We start from the raw sequence: 18,719 nt of genomic DNA on the forward strand, positions 1-18,719 counted from the left end.
AAGCGGTGAGGAAAGCGGCAGAGGCCGGGCTGGGGATGCTCGGTGAGCTGGTCCTGGCAGCACCACGTCCCGGCGCAGGCACCGCCAGCGGCTCCTCCGACAAGGCTTTTACCAGCTGATTTGACGCAGTGACCATTTAACTCGAGGGTAATTACAGGAGAAGTATTTAATGGAATTGAAAGTGTGTCCAAACCCCTGAGCTTCTGCTAGAGCAGCAGAATTTAATGTGTCGCCTGCCAGGAGGGACGCTCTTCAAAGGCACTTTTGAACCCTGGAAATGCTGAAATGTCGCTGGGATTTTCCACTCTGGCCCCGTCTGAGCTCTGGTCCCCTCCACGGTGCGACACCCACTCTCAGCATCCCCACGGGCGGCAGCACCCCAACCAACCCGCAAAACGCAACCGCAGGCTCCTCACATCCCCAGAAAAGGCGATTTCCTCGAAGCAAGCGAACGCCAGGGCTTCCTTTGTATGTTATTTTAAAGACCATATATTTGCCACCGAGATGAAAGCGCTGAGTTTTGGCCTTTCTGGCCACCTTTTGAAATGGCTCCTGGACACCTCCGCATCAACAGAATTAAATCCATGAGAAAATCCATTCCAGACTAATGTCTCGCCGCTGCAGAAGCGCACAACGGCAGCGAACAGGAGATAGAAGCTCTTAATTAAAAACAAAGAGAACCTCTATCCCCCAAGGCCTTCATTTCAACAGCTCTGGTTAGGGAGACCGTATTTTTCATTTTCCCAAGAAAACAGCTATGAGCCGCAGCTCTTTGAGGACGCTCGTCAAGGCCTTTAAGTTGCATAAGATTAAAAAAATTTAAAAAAAAAAAAGGAAAAACCAGCTCCATTTCATTTTGCAGAGCATCATCTTGAGTGGTGGAAACAACCAAGAGATGCCCCGAACACCCGCACGGTCTGTCCCAGCTCCTGCCCCGCATCCCGAGCATCCCGGGGACCTGGGGAAAATGGGCTGGACCCGAGCGGTGTCTCAGCCTCCCCAGCGCCCAGAGAACACGCCTGATCCCCGAGAGCCTCATCTAGCCCATAAACCACATTTGGACACAAAAATTCAATCAGGAGTGTTGCGTGGCTGTCCCGCAGCAATCACAGACACAAAGGGCCCCTCCTGGGGATGGCTCAGGCTCTAACACCAGCACTGCCTCCCTGTAACAGCTCGCGAGAAAAGAATCTACAATAACAGGAGGGTGAGATACAGGGGGAACGTGGCACCTGGAACCCTGCTCCAGAGCAAAGCCGTTCATCGCTGCGCTGGAGACCGCGCTGGGGCTGCTCCCCACAGCGCCCCCGCCCGCACAGCCAAAGCCACCCGGTGCCGCCCAGTAAATCGGGGCGACCGGCCCCATCCCGGCCCAGGCAGCGTCAGTCATCCCGACCCACAAACACAGCTCCTCAGAAAATACAGAAAAAAACCCAAACCACAGCAAGGTTCCTGGAAACCTCCCGGTGGTTTGGGTCGGGCTGATGAAAGGAGAATATCCTGCTGCTGCTGAGAAATATTCTTGCCAAGTACGATGATCCTAGAGGCTTATGCTAAAGACGCTGGGACTTATCTTCTCAGGTGTTACAGCAAATATCACCGAGCCATAAATACTTCTGAGAGCAGCAGTGGCGAGGCTCTGGCTCATTTAGACACACGTGGGTGCGGGCGCACACGCACACACAACATCTGCTGATCCCGCCGAGACCGAGGCGCTTCTCCTCACCAGAGAGAGCTCGGCAAGTGCCACACGCGGCCCCCGAGCCCGGGACTCGGGTTTCTTGCTCCCAGCACCCTCACGGCAAAGGCCCCTCTGCCGCGGGATCCCCGGGGAGGCTGGCCCGGGACGGGGGCGACGGCCCCACGGATGCCCCCAGCCCCCTGGCTGCAACGGCTCCCACGCCTTTGCACGGCGCATCAAAGAGGCGGCTCCAGCCCGACCGCCCAGGGTCTTCTTTTAAACACATTTTATCTTTAATTAATTCCTTTGAAGCCTTTTGCATGCGCTATCTCCTTGCGCCCAGCACCCCTTCTCCTGCACCTTCTTTTTGAAGGCCGGGTCCTCTGCCGGGGGGGAGGCAAACGCCTCTATATGGTTGTTATTTATTCCCAATACGTTCCCGGCCAGCAGCGGGGGGGCTGGGACGCCATGAGCCCAGCGGTGCCCCCAGCCCCTCATCTCCCGAAACACCGAGCCCTCCCCGCGGCTCCTGCCCCAGCACGCAGAGCACGACGCCAAACACATTGCGTGCTGGCGATCAAACCACCATCAAGAGCAGCAGACAGCAAATAAAGTCTTCTGCCTTACAAAGCACTTAAAGGTTTAATTAAAGGCGGCTTTATTCTAATAATACTGAAAGGAGAGCCTCAGACAACCCAGTGAGTGCAATTCACGCCTGAGCTCTGACAGCCTCTGATTCATTCTTCTCTTTTATTCTGCTTTTCGGGCAGCGCGCGGTACAGAGGATGCTCTGCCTGGGTGCAGGAGCCCACAAGGCTCCTCGCAGCCCCAGCCCCCTGCCGCACGCTGGAATCTTAATTATTTCTCTCCTTCTATGCTCCACCGTAAAATGATGATGACAGCCCCCGAAAAAGGAAGCGCATTTTTGAAAAGCATAAGCGTACACTCCGCTTGGGTGAGCAGATTGCATCCCATCTGAGCGCCATCGGCTCTGCCAGGCGGGCAGGGGTGGCACCGGGACACACACCTGAGCGGGGGCACCCCAACCACCCCCGGCAGCACCCGCACCCCGCAGCACCCACAGCCTCTCCTTCTGGACACCACAAGCCATCTCTTCTCTGCCTTCTCTCCTACCTACAAGCCGAGTGTTTGCTGTTCCAGGGCGGTTTTAAGCTTGTTTTGCTGTTAGTGAGTCACGGAGACATTGTTTCTGGCTTTTTTTTCTTCTCACTTCCTCAGCAAGGAGGAGTGGGGTGCGAAGATGAGCTAACTGAGCGAGAGCACTTTAATTGCTCATCTAGGTGAGCGCTGCTGCCTTGCACAGCCCAGGGACCCAGGGCCCCAGCGGCACCCAGAACGAGCCCCCAGAATGATGCACGCGGGGAGGGAGGAACACGGGGGCAGAAACACCCTCGTTAGCACGACGGCAGCACCGGACCCGATGGGAACGATGATGCGCTGGCGTGTCCTCAGCTGAGGGACCCTGGGGTGGCTCTGCCGGCTCCCGGGGTGGCCCCAGCTCCCTCGGGTGCTGCCAGCAGGACCCCTGGGGCTGCAGCCAGAGAGAGCTGAGGGATCACGAGCTGCGGAGCAGCATCCCCCCCGCCCGCCCTGGGCTCCTGCCGTACGGGAGGAGGACTTGCGATGCTCGCTGAGGCAAATAAAAAGTACAGACAAGTTACCTAATCCTAATTTGTAGCCATATGTTTTTCCCAGCAGAGAACAAACACTTCCAGCCGCTAAAGCTTATACAACAGAGAGGAGCAGGGCTTGAAAAATGTACAGCCCTGCACAGGCGCATCGCCAGCAAAACCGCGGCTGGGGCTTCGGCACGGTGCTGGCTGCCGGCTCCCAAAACGCTTGTCCCGGGACGGGGCAGGGAACACAGCAGGGACACGGCAGGGAACACAGCCAGGATGCGGAGGAACATGCCAGAGACGCGGCAGCTCATCCTCACCCAAACGATGCCACCGACCCCGTTAAGCATGTGCCCAGGGCCACCGTCCCACGTGCTGCCGAGGGCACCGGCGGCCGCGCCGCTGCAGCTCTCGCTGGCAGTCATTATCAATACTCCCTTGCTAATTCACCCAGCCAATTCCAGCGTCTTTCTAAAAGGTGTGTAGGTTGGGAGTTTTTGCACCACTATAAACGACTTCTCTAAGTCAGGAACAACATTATGGTTGGCTTGTCTCTTCCTGCCAAGCAGGGCAGGCTAGATAAATTAATTGGGATTAAGATTACCCCACAAAATTCTGGTTTGATTCAACTAGATCACTGTGGGCTAAAAGCTGTCGATGCACAGTGAATAAATTCGGTGCACTGTATGACGGTATCCCACAGCTTCATACTGGCAATAACAAATATAATCTGAAATAAATGGGAAGCAGCTTTCCCACCGGCGCTGGGGAAACACACGGCCGTGCGGAGCACAACCGGGGAGCCAGGCTGTGGATGGACCCGCTAATGGGAACAACACAGCGACTGCCGGAAACGCCTCGGATAAAGGGCTGAATCGCAGCTGCCGCTCGCCTCCCCAGTGCCCTTCAACATCACGCACCGATCTCCACCCAGGCAGCGCTGCCGCCAAGGATGCTTGTGCCACAGCGACCCCCTGTCCCAGGACCTCCCGCCCCATTCTCCGCCCGGCAGCCCCTACCTGTGCTGTCCCCCAGCCCACGGGGTGGGCGAGTGTCCTTCCCGCTGCTGTGGCCGGCGGCCGGCTCGGCGGTGCTGGTGCGGCCGGGGCTGCTCCGGGGCGCGTCCCCGCCAGGTGCTGGAGTGCTGGGGGGCGCGCGGGGCGGTGTGGTGGCGGCGGCGGTGGCAGCGGTGACGGTGGTGGTGGTGGTGGCGGCAACGGTGGTGGCGACGGTGGTGGCGAAGGCGCCGGGCAGCGTGCTGCTCTCCAGGGAGTCCTCCTCGCCCGTGGGGCCCCACACGATGACCTCGGGCAGCGCCGTGGGCCGCCCGTCCCGCGGGGCGAAGCCGCGGCCGCGCAGGTGCCGCCGGCCCCTCCGGGAGCGCGGCCGGCGCTGGGGGTGGCTGGCAGGCAGCGGGGCAGCGGGGGGCGGCCGGCGGGAGCGGGGTCTCTGCGAGGGGGGCACGGGGGTGCAGGTCCAGGGGGGGCCGGGGCGCCGCAGCTCCTCCCCACTCCCCGCGCCCCACAGCGAGCCGCGGGACAGTCTGTGCCGGAGCGCCGGCCGCGGTGACAGCCTCCCCCCGGCACCACCGGGCACGGGCTGGCAGCTGGCGAGGTCCATGGCTAGGTGGAACATGGCTATTAAAATCCAAGCATGGCTTCCAAGCGGGCAACCTGACCTGCGGACAGACAGCAAGGGTGTTAGAAAGCAGGGGAGGGACCCGGCACCCCTGGGCCCCCCGGCAGCGCGGAAAGCGGTGCCAGCATCTCCTCAGCGCTCCAGCCTGCACCCCCAGAACAGCATCGCAGCACCCGCGCCCTCCCACAACACCCACCCCTGAGGCAGAGCCCCTAAGAGGCTACCCCACACAAAGCACCGAGTGTCATGGTAAGGAAACGCCTGATAGGCAAATTTGTCTTGTTTTTACAAAAAAATCGTTAGGCCAAAGCCTAAAATCTTTACTCCATTTTATTCAGCTTTTACACAAGAAAGACTTTTGTCAAACTCAGTGGGAGTTAATGAGAGCTTTATATGGCTAAATAGACTAATCCTCCGCAGCGCTGCACCCCGTAAAGTCCTTGGTAGCACTAGAAAATGTGCATCTGGTTGACAGAAGCATTTGTACACTCCCTCCATGCGGGAGCGAATGAAGCGAAAGGAGCTGACCTGGATACTCTCCGGCACCGTCTTTTCTGCTCAGAGAATCTCCTTTTTTTTTTTTTCCTTAATTGGGTATTTTTTCAAAGCGTAACAGCATTTATTTTGGGGAAGAATAAGGCAATGCAGGGAAAAGAGCGCAGAAGGAGAATGGGAAGAGCCAGAAACAGCCAACAAATACCAAAATAGTTCAGGCTGGGGGAGGAAGGATTTCAAGGCTTCAGTAAAACCAAACCACCCAAAACACGCTGTTGGTGGCTTTTTTAACGGCCGGCAGAGCGGTGGCAGCACCAGGAGCATCCCCCGCGGGGCCACCAGCAGCAGCACCGGCAAGGAGTCGGGAGAGCATCAGTCGTGGATCCACCATGACAACGCTCGTATCGAGGCCAGCGGCACATCAGGCTGGGACCGGCTGCTGCACGACCCCCTAAGGCCACCCAGCATGTCCCCGTGTCCCTTGCACCCAGACCTGTCCCTGCCCTCTGCCAGCAAAGCTGCACGCGGCACTATTATCAACAACCGCAGACCGGGGGAAGATGCGCCCAGTGCAAACACCTGAACCCCAGCTGCCACGGCAGCTCCCGAGAGCCAGAACACCAGCGCTCAGCTCCCGGGATTGGCAGCTTGGACGAAAACCACATTTTTTCCCCTCTTCCCACTTCCTCCTGCTCGCCCGTGACGTCCTCAGGCTGCAGTGACGGCAGCCCCGGGCTGGGGGGTTCGGGACCTGCCCCAGCATGGCTGTGCCCCGGCTATGCCGGTCCCTGCGGCGGCACGAGGACACGGGGGAAACGCAACGCGCAGCCCCCGGCTGCATGCGGGCTGTGCCACAAACACCGTGCTGAGCGCGGCCAGGCAGCACCCGGTGACACCCTAACACAGGAGTGTCCCCCGCTCCTGGCATCTCTGGTGATGGGGGACACAGGAGACACCCCCAGCTCGCCCGGGCTGCACAGGGCAGGCAGAGACCCCCAGCACCCTGTCCTGCCCAAGGACACCACGGGTCACCCTCCCGCCTGCGTCCCGTTGAGTGACGCCAGCCCAGGGCTGTCACCCACAGAGTCCTCCCGGCCACCCCGCCGGCTGGCACAGCCCCAGAGGCGGCTTGTGGGAGGGGAGCGGCGAGTCCGGTTACCTCGCAGGAATTCTGCGTGGCATGCAATCTTTTGAGGGCTTTGCAACAACAGATAAGAGCAAGTGTCCTTCAGAATAAATAGCAGCGTGTAGGAGTTGCCGTTGCCACGGCAACGCGGGGCGATGCGCTCGGCGCAGGGATGCGGCAGCACGCGGCGGGGCCGGCGGCAGCCGGGGAACCTGGGACCACCCTGTCGTGCCCCAGACCCCCCAAAGTGGGTGGTGAGAGAGACCTGTCCCAAGGGCAGCCCCAGGAGCAGGGACGCCTCCCACCGGGGGTCCTGAACCTTGTCCTTGTCCCAGAAACGCGCTTGTGCCACGAGAGCCCACGGCTCCTTCCTCAGTTCCCTTCCCCACCATCCTCGGCTCCTTCCTCACCATCCTTGGCTCCTTCCTCGCCCTCCTAATCCAAATCATTCACTCCTGCGAACCCCAGACCTGCTCCCATGGCTCTAATGGATGGAGAGGCGGCCGTACTCTCACACAGCAAGGGAAACTGCTACAAACATACTATCTACCTGCACTTTGCTAGAAGTACAAGAGCAGATTTCAAGGAAACTGCTCAGATAATTACAGGGATCGTGCACATTAAGCGCTCCATGGCTGCTTTGCTGAGCCCAACCGAGCCAATCTCCGCTTCAAAGGCAGTGAAGGTGTTTCAGACGGAGCCATCGCAGCCTTCCCACTCTATGTGACACTTTTCAGAATTCTCCCCAGTAAGAAACAAGAACCCCTCTCAAATCCTTCCCGACGCAGCCATTTCAAGAGGAGGAAAGCTGGTACTTGAGAGATTAATTCCAAGGAGGCTGGAGGCTGCGAGCTGGGGCAGCGGCTGCCAGGCACGCCTGGGGACGGTGACAGCACCGGCCAGCCCCGATGCCACGGGCAGGACGTGGGTTAATCCAGCAGCTGCAGAGCCAGGAGACTGCTGCACGCCCAGAAATCCCCGAGTCCGGTAATCTGTCGGAGCAATTAACCGGGACCGTGGCCATCGAGCGGCTCTGGCAACCAGCGAAACGCGGCCCGTCATCAGCCTGCACGGCGTTCGCAGAGAGACCATTTCCCGCAGCCTCCCGGGCTCGCTCGAGTGTGACTCCCCGGGCGCCAGGTGCCGATTTGAGTCCCTTTCATAAGGTGCTTGTTTGCTCTCCAACACCGGCCTCTTTTTCCCCTGACTGTGGAGACACTTCACTGGCAGCATTAAGTGCAGAATAGGCTGATTTTTAATGTAGAATTATACAAATGGAGCCATTCTTCCATTTCATGCCTCCTGTTAGGTAATCTATTGGTATTGCACAGGGAATCAAGGTTATGTCCTTGTTGGGATGATTTACGAACTCTGAGCATTTCACATCTCCAACCAGTGAGCAAGAGACAGAAATACCCCTGTGAACTGCCGGAGCGCGAGCGGGAGCTGTGCCGGGGACGGGCGATGTTCGCTTGTCCCAGGAGAGAGGTGGCAGGGAAGCGGGGACCCCGCTCTGGGAAGAGCATCCTGGGCAGCGCGGGCGCGCGTCCTGCGCAGGCGTCCGGACACGGCGCGTCGTGGGAGCGCGTGCAGGAAACCACTGGCTTCGTACAGAGGAAGAACGAGGCCGCTGCAGCTCGGCGGGTGACATTCACGCTGGAGCAAGACGACACAGGGACAGTTTGGGCGGTGGCAGATACTTGGCCCGCAGTCGCGTGTCCTTGCCGAGGTGGGGACAGCAGCCGCAGCTGCTCCTGCGCCGGTGATCCCTGCAGCGCAGTGACCGTCCTTTGCTGTGACACCACCAGCCATTGCCATGGAAATCCAGCACCAGCCTCGCGGGGAGGAGGCAGCAGCACATTCCTGTGCCAAGGCAGCACCGACAGGTGCCAACAGGCACAGGGGGTTTCGCCACGGGATCAGCAGGAGACCCCGTGGACCCCCCGGCACCCACGGGACCGCAGGCACCACTGACCCCAGCGCGTCTCTGGGGACAAACCACTCCGAACCCAGACCCAACGGGAGCTGGGAACTCACTGTTCACTGCACCACTGCAGCCGCTTCTTCAAGATAATCATAAAGCCAAGAAAATATGGCTGCCAAGCTCTTTAAAGCCAGGACTGGGAATTAAGGCACAAAGCTGACACGCAGTAGCATCTAGGTAAATCAAATGTGCCACATGGCTACCTAGCTATATTACAGACCTGAGCTGCAGGATTACCCACTAATAAAAGTGATATTTAAAAAAAGTCCTAAGTTCTTCTGCTCTCCCCCTTCTTCCCACAAGTAATTAAACCAACACCGCTTCCCGCAGCAGAGGGATGGGATTGATCGCGGAGGGGAATCAGCAGAGGGTGAAACAGGCTGAATCCTCAGCTCCACAGCCGGGCAGACCAGCACCTGCTTCTGGGGAAAACGGGGCGGGAAGAGGTCGGCAGGGCCGGGGAGCAGCGAGGCCCCCAGGACAAAGATGCTGAGACGGGGCAGCCGGCCCCGTCCCCGTCTGTGCCCGGGAGCCGCATCCCGGCGAGCAGAGAGGGCGGGGGTGGCCGCGGTGCGGGGAGCTGCTCGCGTTCCGCCGCTGCCGCGAGCTCACCCAGCTGCAAATAAACAATTTTAACATTTGAATAGCCGCGAGTGCGGAAGGCATAATTAATACCCAGCGGTACCGCCAATATGCTGATGCGGTAGGCGCAGCCCCTGCCAAGGCTGTCGGGAGCAGATCTGGCGCAGCGGTGCCGCGGCCCCGGCTGCTCTCGCCTGCGTGTCCGTCCTTCGACGGAGGCAGCGAAAGGGCAAAGCCCCAGCGCGGCAGCCGGGGCCGGCACATCCTGGAAAGAGCAAAAAGGAGAAACCAGAGCGAACGGGCGCATGGGGCGCTGCCGCAAAGGGAGAAGCAGGTTTGCTCCACACGCCAAAGCTGAGCCAACCTTCAGCTCTGGGTTTCAAACTCAGTTTCAGATCGTATTTGAAGAGTGCTGGGGGCGAGGAGCCCAGGAGTCGGTGTGTGCGTTCACACAGAGAAACGTCCTCAGCAAATTTCTGCACAGAACCGGCACTGGGCAATCCCCGCTGCAGCAGAAGGAGCTCGCGCGGGTCTGGCTCCCCCGGGAAGAGCCAGCGGGCTGCGCTTCCATCTGCCAGACGTGGCCAGGCGAGGTTTGGGCAAGCTGCCCTGAGCTGCCGGCCGTGTGCCACAGGGACAGCACCACGGCCACGCTGCTTCCCACCCCGGCCGGGCCACAAACTGGCCCAAACCCTTCCAACAAACCACCCCAAACTCTTCCCAGGGGGACGGTTTGGCTGTTCCCAAGCGCGATTCGGTCCCTGCAGCCCCAGGTACCAGCAGAGCATCCCCGGGTACCAGCAGAGCATCCCCGCCAGCCCAGCCGGCAAACACTGTGCGCATTTAGCGTGGCGGGGCCAGACAGTGGGACGTTTCATCAGCCTGGGCAAGAACACTCAGCTTTTGTCCCGCGGGATAAAGGGGGTTTGTGAGTGCTGGCTTTCCAGCACAAACCTGCACCTGTCACCCACTTATTCCACTTGTTTCCCCCCCGAATTCTGCACCAGCGCTGGGGAGCGGGCAGCAGCAGGAGCTTCAGTTCAGATACAGCTCGCTGGGAAGTTTCACTCAGATTTTCAAGTCTACCAGGTATCTTGTTGAAGAGTCGCAGTCTCCAGTGCCATTCTTGGTGATATTAAAAAAATCCCATAAACCTAAGGAAATTAGGGGTTTTTTCCCTTATTTTAGCTCTCTCTAAACCTCCTCGTGTATTCCAGCACCTCGTGAGCACCACAAGCCCACTTCACCCGCCAGCAGCCACCGGGATGTCCCCGGGTGACCATGACCGCTCTGCCTGCGCCATCGTCACCATGAGCAAGGAACACCTGCCCTGCCAAACACACGGAAAACCAAAGGGACTGCGACATGTGTACAAGAGCACTAAACCCGGGAGCTTAGCGATCATCCCTAATGCTGCACACAACAAACAAGGGCAGCGGTTAGTTCGGCGGCCCCCTGATGCGGATACCGGCTTGCGCAGGAAGGTGCACATCAACCATGGCCGCAAAATGAAGGAATCGCTCATTCCCCTACTTTGCTCAGGAGTTTTCTTCCTTTGCCACGTGTGCATTCCCTGTAACAACCTATCTGTGAACAAAGGCGGGTGTCTGCAGCATGACCAGGGCTCGTTCTCTAGAGAGGGAGAGCGCGGTACGGGCTGCTGCCCACACTGCCCTTCGGCATCACCAAATAACCCGAGTGCTGAGCTTCTTTCCCAAATAGATGTGCTCAGGTTTGCCATCGTGCCCAATGACCAACACGGGCCAAGCATCCCCTTCCCACGGTGAGGGACAACGTCTGCACGGGCCAGTGCGGCCCCTGGGAAATCCAGCCAATTCGGGGCTTAATTCCACTGGAACACCCAAGAGCCAAAGCTGGTGTCTCCGGCGAAGGCCCCGCAGCCCAGGGGTGCACAGCCTGCCCAGAACCTCCGCGGCCGCACACGGGAACAAACGCCAGGAAAGAGTTTCAAAAGAGCCAGTCGCTCTTACAGAAATGGAGAAGATGAGGGAGATAAAGCCTCTGAAAGCAGACAGATGGCTTTTATGGAGCAAGAAATACAATAAAAAAAAAAAAAAATAGCAGCAGCAGAGCACTCTTTGAAGGTGTGAAACATCAATAGGGAAAAGCCTGGAGAAAGCAAAGGCACGAGAGCCGGGGCGGGAGGAGGGGAGCGGGGAACACCAGCCCCAGCTCCGGAACCGGCTGCGGGCTCTGCTGGGATGCCCCGCTGGGGACACCCCGCTGGGGAGGGGACACCCCGCTGCTGGAGAGACACAGCAGGACACATCCAATGGAAAACCGAGAACCGGCCAAAAAGATGGAGAAAAAGCCAAACCAAAACAGAACGCAAAGGCAGGGAGAATGAAATCCGGGACAAAGACTCTTGATCCTTTCACACAGAGGTTTAAATCCCCTTTCAGCACCGCGCAGTTTTTTCTCGGTGGACAAGAGCAGCTCTCCCAGCCGCCTCCCCACGGCCGCGCTGCTGCGGGAGCCGAATCCGCCGGATCGAGGTGCCGGTGAGTCAGCAGCGGCACGAGCGCCTGGAAAACACCGCGCTGTTTGTGGGCACACACCTCCCCAGCCTGATTGCCGTGAGTCACACACCCTCCGCTTCGCATCTCTTGAAAGGAAAAAAATACCCTCTTTGCAGGAGTGATGAAACTTCTCAAAGCGTTATCGCCAACGGAGAGACGGGGCCTCTGCCAGGCCCATGGCGGCCACGGGAGACCCCCAGCCCTCGCTGCGTTTTGCAAACCTCTGCAGCTTATCGCATCTGCCACCGTACCTGGGCTCCCGGCAAGTGCCGGGTGCGTGTGCCAGCAGCCTCGCCGGGCCGGACCTCGGGAGGGATGAGCGGGAAAGACACAGAATGGCATCCCTTAACACTGCATGCCTGAGCGAACGTCCCCAGAGAACTGCCCCAAGAAATGTTTCCATCCTCATCCATCAGAATTAGCAAAAATGATTCTGCCAAGTTCTCTGCGACAAGAACCCAGAGTAAGTTCTGAATATTTCACACGGGAGGATGCGAGAGGAGCCTCTTACAAAGCCAAGAAACAAGAAGACAAGAAGCTCATCCTCATCCTTCGCAAACAAAGCTTCACAAGAAAAGCCCTGAAAAACAACCACTTGTAGAAAACAGGTTTATCCTTCTCGGAAGCTGTTTCTGAACCAGCCCCTGCACTGGCAGCGCCGTGTGACCCCCAGCGGGCTCAGCCGGGCTCCGGTGGGATGCGCGGCCACGTGGGCTCCCAGCATCAATCACCCACGTGTCGGTGGGCACTTAAGTGGATGTCCTAATCCATGTCAATTAACTGACGCTTCATTACTCAGTCCTGCAGACGGCGATGCTATCACAGCACGGGCAGCGGGGCTGGGGTCACGCGCGGGCCTCTGGCAATTACAGGAACGTGTCCCCAAGGACACCGCGTGTGCGGCGGGCACGGCTCGCCAGGCCGGCAAATCCCGGGGGGAGCACCCGGGCTGCCCCCCGACCTCGCCACAGCGTTAACCTGAATGACACGCAGTCAAGTGGCAACATCAATTAGCACCGTTCGCTCTTAACGGAGCCTCGACTGCTGAGCATGGAGCCGCAGTGGCTCATGCCATCACTCAGCCAGAGCCACACAGCCGCATCCCCTATTTTACAGCGCCCCAAACCACGGCTGGAGCTTCTCCTGAGCATCCCGGGGTGCCCAGGGCCAGAGCCCCTTGCAGATGAGAGGGACCGATCCCTGCCCTGCTCCACAAAACCACATTCCTTGCACGGTGGGGCACACGGTGACCTCGTCCCGCCACGGCCCCCACACCAGCGCCGCTCCATCCCCTGGCTCCTCCGTGTTAGCGCACGCACACCCCGGCAAGCTCCGGTTTTTCCACCTCAAGGGTCCAGATTTGTATTTCTCTTGCAAGAAACACGTCACCAGCGTCATGCTCCGCGTCGTTACCGCTCCAGGGCTGCTCACCAGACACGGCACCAGGGAACGGCTTCTGCTCCCCACAGCTCCGGGCAGGACTGGGCAAGCTGGACAACACCGGTGTGCAGTGACGGCATCGCTGCCGGACACACCAGCGGCCACCGGCAGGACGGACGCGGCACCGCTGGAGTGCACCGATGCTTCCAGAAAAGCAGAGCTGTCAAGAAAGCCCTTCAGAGCAAATCTAAGCAAAAAATCATCGCATGTTAAAGCATAACTCCTGCCCACACAGCATCTCCAAGTCACAATGAGACATTTTGCAGATCAGAGTTGAAAATGAACACTTCATGAATGATAAGCTTCAACTTTTTCTAAAAAAAGTCCATTAAATTTCTCCAGGAAGCCAATGAAGGCTCTTGGGAAGCCTCCGGCACTGAATCTCAGCGGGCGCTGGCCCGAGGGCGGTCAGTGGTCCCGCACAGAGAACCGGCCCCAGGCTCAGGGGCTTTGCCGGGGCTGTGCCACCCGCCGCTGTGCCGGGAAGGACCCGGTCGAGTCCCTGGCAGGCGCTCTGGCCTCCTGCCCGGGGTGCTCGGTGCTCGCTGCCCCTGTCCCCGCTGATTTCCACCCAATGGCTCATCCATCTCCAGCCAAGACAGATTTCTCTTCCTTTTGTCGCTGTTGCTTGGTACCAGAAAGGCTGAACCGAGGAGGGGACACGCTGGAGAAGTTACACATGCTCCTGCAGTAACTCTGGTTATCTCTGTGGTTATCAAGTCTCCATCCTGCTCCGTGAGCATCGCACCCGGCAGCGCCGACCCCGGGCGAGAGCTTCACCGCAGCATCCCCAGACCCGCTGCCTGTGCCGCGAGCGGCGCGGGGGCTTCGCCTCAGCCTGGGCAACCGGGCAAGGGGCACCAGAGACAGACGATGCCAGAACCGCCCCCTGGTCCCCGCTGAGTCCCCTGGAAGGAGGATCCAGCGCGGCTTCCGCTTGCCGAGCCGCTCAGAGAAAGGAGCCAATAAACCCAGAGCAGCAGCAGTTCAGTGGCAGACAAAACCTCATTTCACGAGGAATCCGCATAAAACCAAATTAATGTTGAAGGATGAAGGCAGGTAAACCTCCCACAGTTAAGTTCAGGCCACAGAGACTCAGTTTAAATCTCCCAGCAGTTCTGATTTAATCAATGCATTTCAAAGTGAAATTAGATGAAGTACATCTCCATCACAGGAAATTATGTAAGCTATCAAAGTCTGTAGGTGCAGGTCCCAGTAAGAAGAGCCACAGGAAATATTCATATCAAGTTGAATTCCATTTTCGAGGAGGCAGTTCAGGTCCAGCGTTTTACATTATTCCAGTGGGAAAACCAAAGTGTCTCTGGTGAGAAGTGAGTACCCGAGGCGAGGAGGGGCCAGCGGCCGCTTCGGGAGCCCCTGCCCAGGTACCGCAGGAAGGAAGGACAGAAGGACAGGAAGGAAGGACAGGAGGTCAGGAAGGAAGGACAGAGTAAAACCCACGCCATGTGAAGGGAGGGGTGTAGGCGCTGGGGGCTCCATCCCACCACCGCCGCTGCCCTCGAGGGGTGACGCTGCTGCAAGTGTTGGTCCCAAACTCCGCCGGGCCTGAGCTGCCGTAACCCACTTCATCACCACCAGCACTAACGAGAATAACGAACACGGCAGCCCGGAGCGGCGCAGCTCCCGCTCCTCATATTGATTCCCGTAATCTTTCCTCCCAGTCCTTCTCCCATTAACTATATTTAAAGGCTTAAGCATGCATACATTTCCATAATCAACCTCAGACCTGTCGGAAGCCATATGGATTATTCACACCCTACAGAGCCATCGTGCGAAGCCACTCGGGGCGCTCACCGCCACCCTGTATACATTCATATAGGCACCAATGTACATCAGCCATGCTGGGAGACCTCGAGGACAGGGACGGGGAGCGAGGCCACTGGGCCACCTGCACAGCTGGTCCCTGCCTTGTGCGGTTCCCTCCACAGCCTGGCCTTTGAAGGAAAATTAGCAGCTCCTAATTTTCCACAGACAACGGTTACGTAAAGCAAACCCAAGCTCTGACACCCGGAGCGGAGGGGACAGCGGGTCCCACGTCCCACAGGCAGGACACTGGGGACACGGGGCAGCCCCCGAGCGTCCAGGGCGAGCAGCAGCTCCCACCCCTCACCCTGCCGGCCATGCCACAAAGGCAGCGCGGCGGCCCCGGCGTTATTACCACAATTATTCATGCTCCAGGGAAGAGGCTGCTAAAGACCAGCGCCGCTCCCTTCGCCTCATCTGTGAAATTGCTGCCAGTTAGGAGGTACGAACCGCTGCATAAAAGTGCAGTTTATTCAAGCATTATTGTGCCTGTTAAGTATCATAGCCGGTGACACTAGATGAATTTCTGTGGCAATCAATTCACCCGGGAGCAGCCAGCTCAGCCCCTGCGCGGATGCGGGATGAGTAAGGGCTCCTTGGTGGAGGCCATTAACTCCCACTGCTTACTGCTCTCATTACTTTCCAGACTGCAAGGCTTGCATCTTTGACGAGCGGCTGAATCTACATTTGACAGCGTGAACTTGATGAGTGAAATTCATGGAAAATGTTTGCTTTGGCAGTAACTACAAGGCCCATAAAGTTTCCTCAGTGCCAGTGTGCAGGGATGTATGTTTTTAATGAGTTGCTTTACACAATCGGTTAGAAATTGCAAACCGTATTTTTACTCATACTGCAAATCACTCAGGAGCTAAATGCTGTAAAAAGCACGGCATATTGTTTAAAATATCGTCTCGGTTGCTCCAGAAGCAAAGTCCTCAGCAGGGCTGGGGGCCGGCAGGCGGCACGCTGCAAAAGCTGCCGTCCCTCCCAGGCGGGCGCAGGCACTGGCGCAGCCGCAGGCACACACGTCGGTGCAATTTGGGAGGTGACAGAGTGGCTGCCATCTCCCAGATAACGGAGCTTCGCCCTGCAGCCCCCGCGTCCACACCTGCGAAGGGCAGAGTGGGCCTGGAGCACCCCCGGGATGCACGGGGCTGCAGCGCTGCCCCCCCAGCCCTGCTCAGAGCCGGGGAGCAGCCAGTCCCCTTCAGCAAAACGCAGGCAGAATAATTCTGAGCGAGGTGGGTGTGCGGGTCTCGCCCTGCTCAGCGTAAGAGCAAAGCTCGCCTGCAAGGTCACGCAGCTGCTGCCGCCCCGGGCAAAAGGAATCCGACTTGAAAGGAGCAATAAGGTACCATCTCCCACGCCAGGCAGCAGCTCCAGGCAGGGGCTGCGCGGGGTGAAACGGGCGCTGGAAAGGTCTGCTGCTTCTCTCGGAGCTATTTTTCTAGCAGTCTTCAAGAAAATGAGGAGAAACGACATGGGAAATGTCAGAAATAAAGCCAGAAGCAATTAGAGTTAGAGAGAAGTGAGAGCAGCAGGCAGGGTTAGCGGTAAAGTTGTCTCTTATTAAAAATAAAACACGGAGGGACTGGAAGCTGATGAGGTGGTACAGAGGACAGCCTGGCGCTGAGAATCCAGGATAGACAGCAAAGAAATTCGCAAGGCGAATCGAGGAGAGAAAGGACCGGAAGGCTCCTGTTTTCATTGCTAAACTCTTCACAAAAATAAAAAAGCAGAGGGCGTCCTCTGTTTCCAAGATAACAGTCTTGTGCTGGCTCCAGCCTCAGGAACAGCCCTCCCGCTCCACCGGGCTCTTCATCTGCCACAGAACAAATCCGCACGCGAGGACCCTGAAAACCAGCTCAGGTGCTTTCCAAGGAGCGATTCCTGAGGTCACCACATCACCGCAGACCGTCCTTCCCAGTGGCAGCAGCAGTCCCTCAGCAGACGGACGGACGGACAGATGTCTCCAGCAGCAGCGTGAGGGTGTCCGTGTGCTCATGCTGCCACGGTGCATCGGCTGGGGACAGGGGACGAGGCCGGGGACACACTAGGAGCTCACTCGCCATGTGCACCCAGAATGTGCTCCGCGGCACACACAAGTGTAAAACAAAGCTGAGGGCCTCCTCCAGCTCCTCGGCGCAGACAAAACCTCAGTTCAAGTTTCACCCTCCGGGACTCCAGCCAAAGCTCAGGCACAGGGACAAAGCCTCCAGTGACTCTGGTGGGTGATGGACAAAGGCCTCTGGCATCACCCGCAGGTCCCATGGCATGTGAGGGGCCCCGCCACCTCCCCTCCCACACCCCCGAACAGCAGCCATGTTCTGTCGGAGCAGGGGGAGCAGAGCGGCCAGGGGGCTCCCCTTGGCGCTCCATGGGGTAGGGCTGTTGGTGGGGCCGAATCCATCTGCTCATTCCGCAGCCGCCCGGGGCACCGAGTGCCGCTGCCCGGGGAGAAGCCACAGGCCCCGGTGTGGGCTGCGAGAGTGGGGACGCCTGCTCAGGACCCCCGGCCTTGGGACCCCCCTCCACAGCAGCCAGAGAACAGGACAAGGCACAGGAACTGCTCTCGGCTCCGCAGCCGGGATGTTCAGGGCAGGCAGGAGGGTCTGACCCCTGCCCCACACAAATCACTTGCCAGCTCAAAACCGGGACTTCTCAATACAAAATCGCGTGTGGGGGGAGAGGAACTGATCACACATCACACAGCACTGTAGTTTTCCTTATGATCTCACTTGTTTAACACGATGCTGCTTTAAATGTAATTCCACCGAGGTAGGCTCAAAACACAGGAAAACAGGTATCCCTGCGGCTCCGGGGGCAGCCGGGCAGAGCGCGGGCAGGGGCTGGGTAACTAGTGTTCTCCACACACACTACCATGGAAATAACAAGATTTCGGCTCAGATGACTTCGCAGCGGTAATGAAAACGTGTTACATAACACTTTGCCTCTGTCTCCTCTGCTTTGCAATTCTCGATTAATCCCCCGAACACATCCATCCATCCATCCTGCTGCCCGCCCGCCGCACATGCCCCGGCCGCTCCCCAGCCCCTTTCCCCGAAAGGCACCGCACGTTCCCGGCAGCGCGCAGGGCCAGCGAAGGGACACCGATCCCCGCGTCCCCGGGCAGGGCTGCCGGACGGAGGGAGCCCCGCCGGGCACCGGGACCGGCCGCGGCTCCCGGAGCGCTGGAAGCCGCCGAGCCGCCCCGCTCCCCATCCCGCACCCCGCTCCGCGAAGTTCATTATTTAACTCCGGGAGCCGCTCCCCGAGCGCACCGGGCGGGCGGAGGCGAGAAGCGCAGCCGGCGCTCGCTCCGCGGGGCTCCGCGGGGCCGCCGCGCCCCGGCCCTACCTGCTTCCCGGGAGCCGTCGCATCCACATCGTCACGTCTCCCGGCCCGGCCCGGCGGGGCTCACCGCCTCAGCTCTCCATCCGGGCGCGCCGCTCCGCGCCCGCGGCGGCGCTCAGCGGCGGGGCAGGCGGCGCGCAGCGGGGCGGGCATGCCCGGGGGTCGGCGCTCCGGCTGCCCGGGCCCCTCAGCGCCGGCGGGGCAGCTGCGCGCCCGCGGAGGCTGCGCGCCCCATGCGCGGCGGGAGAGGCGCGGGGCCCCGGCGGGCGCGGTGCGGCTCGGCGAGGCTCCGCTCGGCTGGGCTCCGCTAGGCTCGGCTCAGCGCGGCTCGGCGCGCCCGCGTCTGTGCGCGCACCCGCGGGGCGGGGGCGGGGGGCCGCGGCTCGGGGAAGTTGCGCGGGGAGGAGGCGGGGGCGGA

General features: G+C 59.4%; 1 protein-coding gene across 3 annotated transcripts in view; it reads right to left on the bottom strand.

The window, feature by feature from the left end:
* AJAP1 (adherens junctions associated protein 1) overlaps positions 1–18,472 on the bottom strand; it is a 33,775-nt gene extending 15,303 nt beyond the window's left edge. The window contains exons 1-2 of one of the 3 annotated variants that reach the window (XM_065037829.1): positions 18,305–18,472; positions 4,338–4,996 (exon numbers count right to left, since the gene is read on the bottom strand). In XM_065037829.1, the coding sequence (XP_064893901.1) occupies positions 4,338–4,996; positions 18,305–18,333 (688 nt within the window). In that variant the 5' untranslated portion in view covers positions 18,334–18,472. Of the gene's footprint in view, positions 1–4,337; positions 4,997–13,114; positions 18,174–18,304 lie in introns of those variants that run through there. The other 2 variants (XM_065037831.1, XM_065037828.1) reach the window with 2 other exon arrangements.
* Between the last annotated feature and the right edge of the window lie 247 nt (positions 18,473–18,719).

This window comes from Columba livia, chromosome 21, assembly GCF_036013475.1.
Source record: "Columba livia isolate bColLiv1 breed racing homer chromosome 21, bColLiv1.pat.W.v2, whole genome shotgun sequence".
Classification (NCBI taxonomy): domain Eukaryota; kingdom Metazoa; phylum Chordata; class Aves; order Columbiformes; family Columbidae; genus Columba; species Columba livia.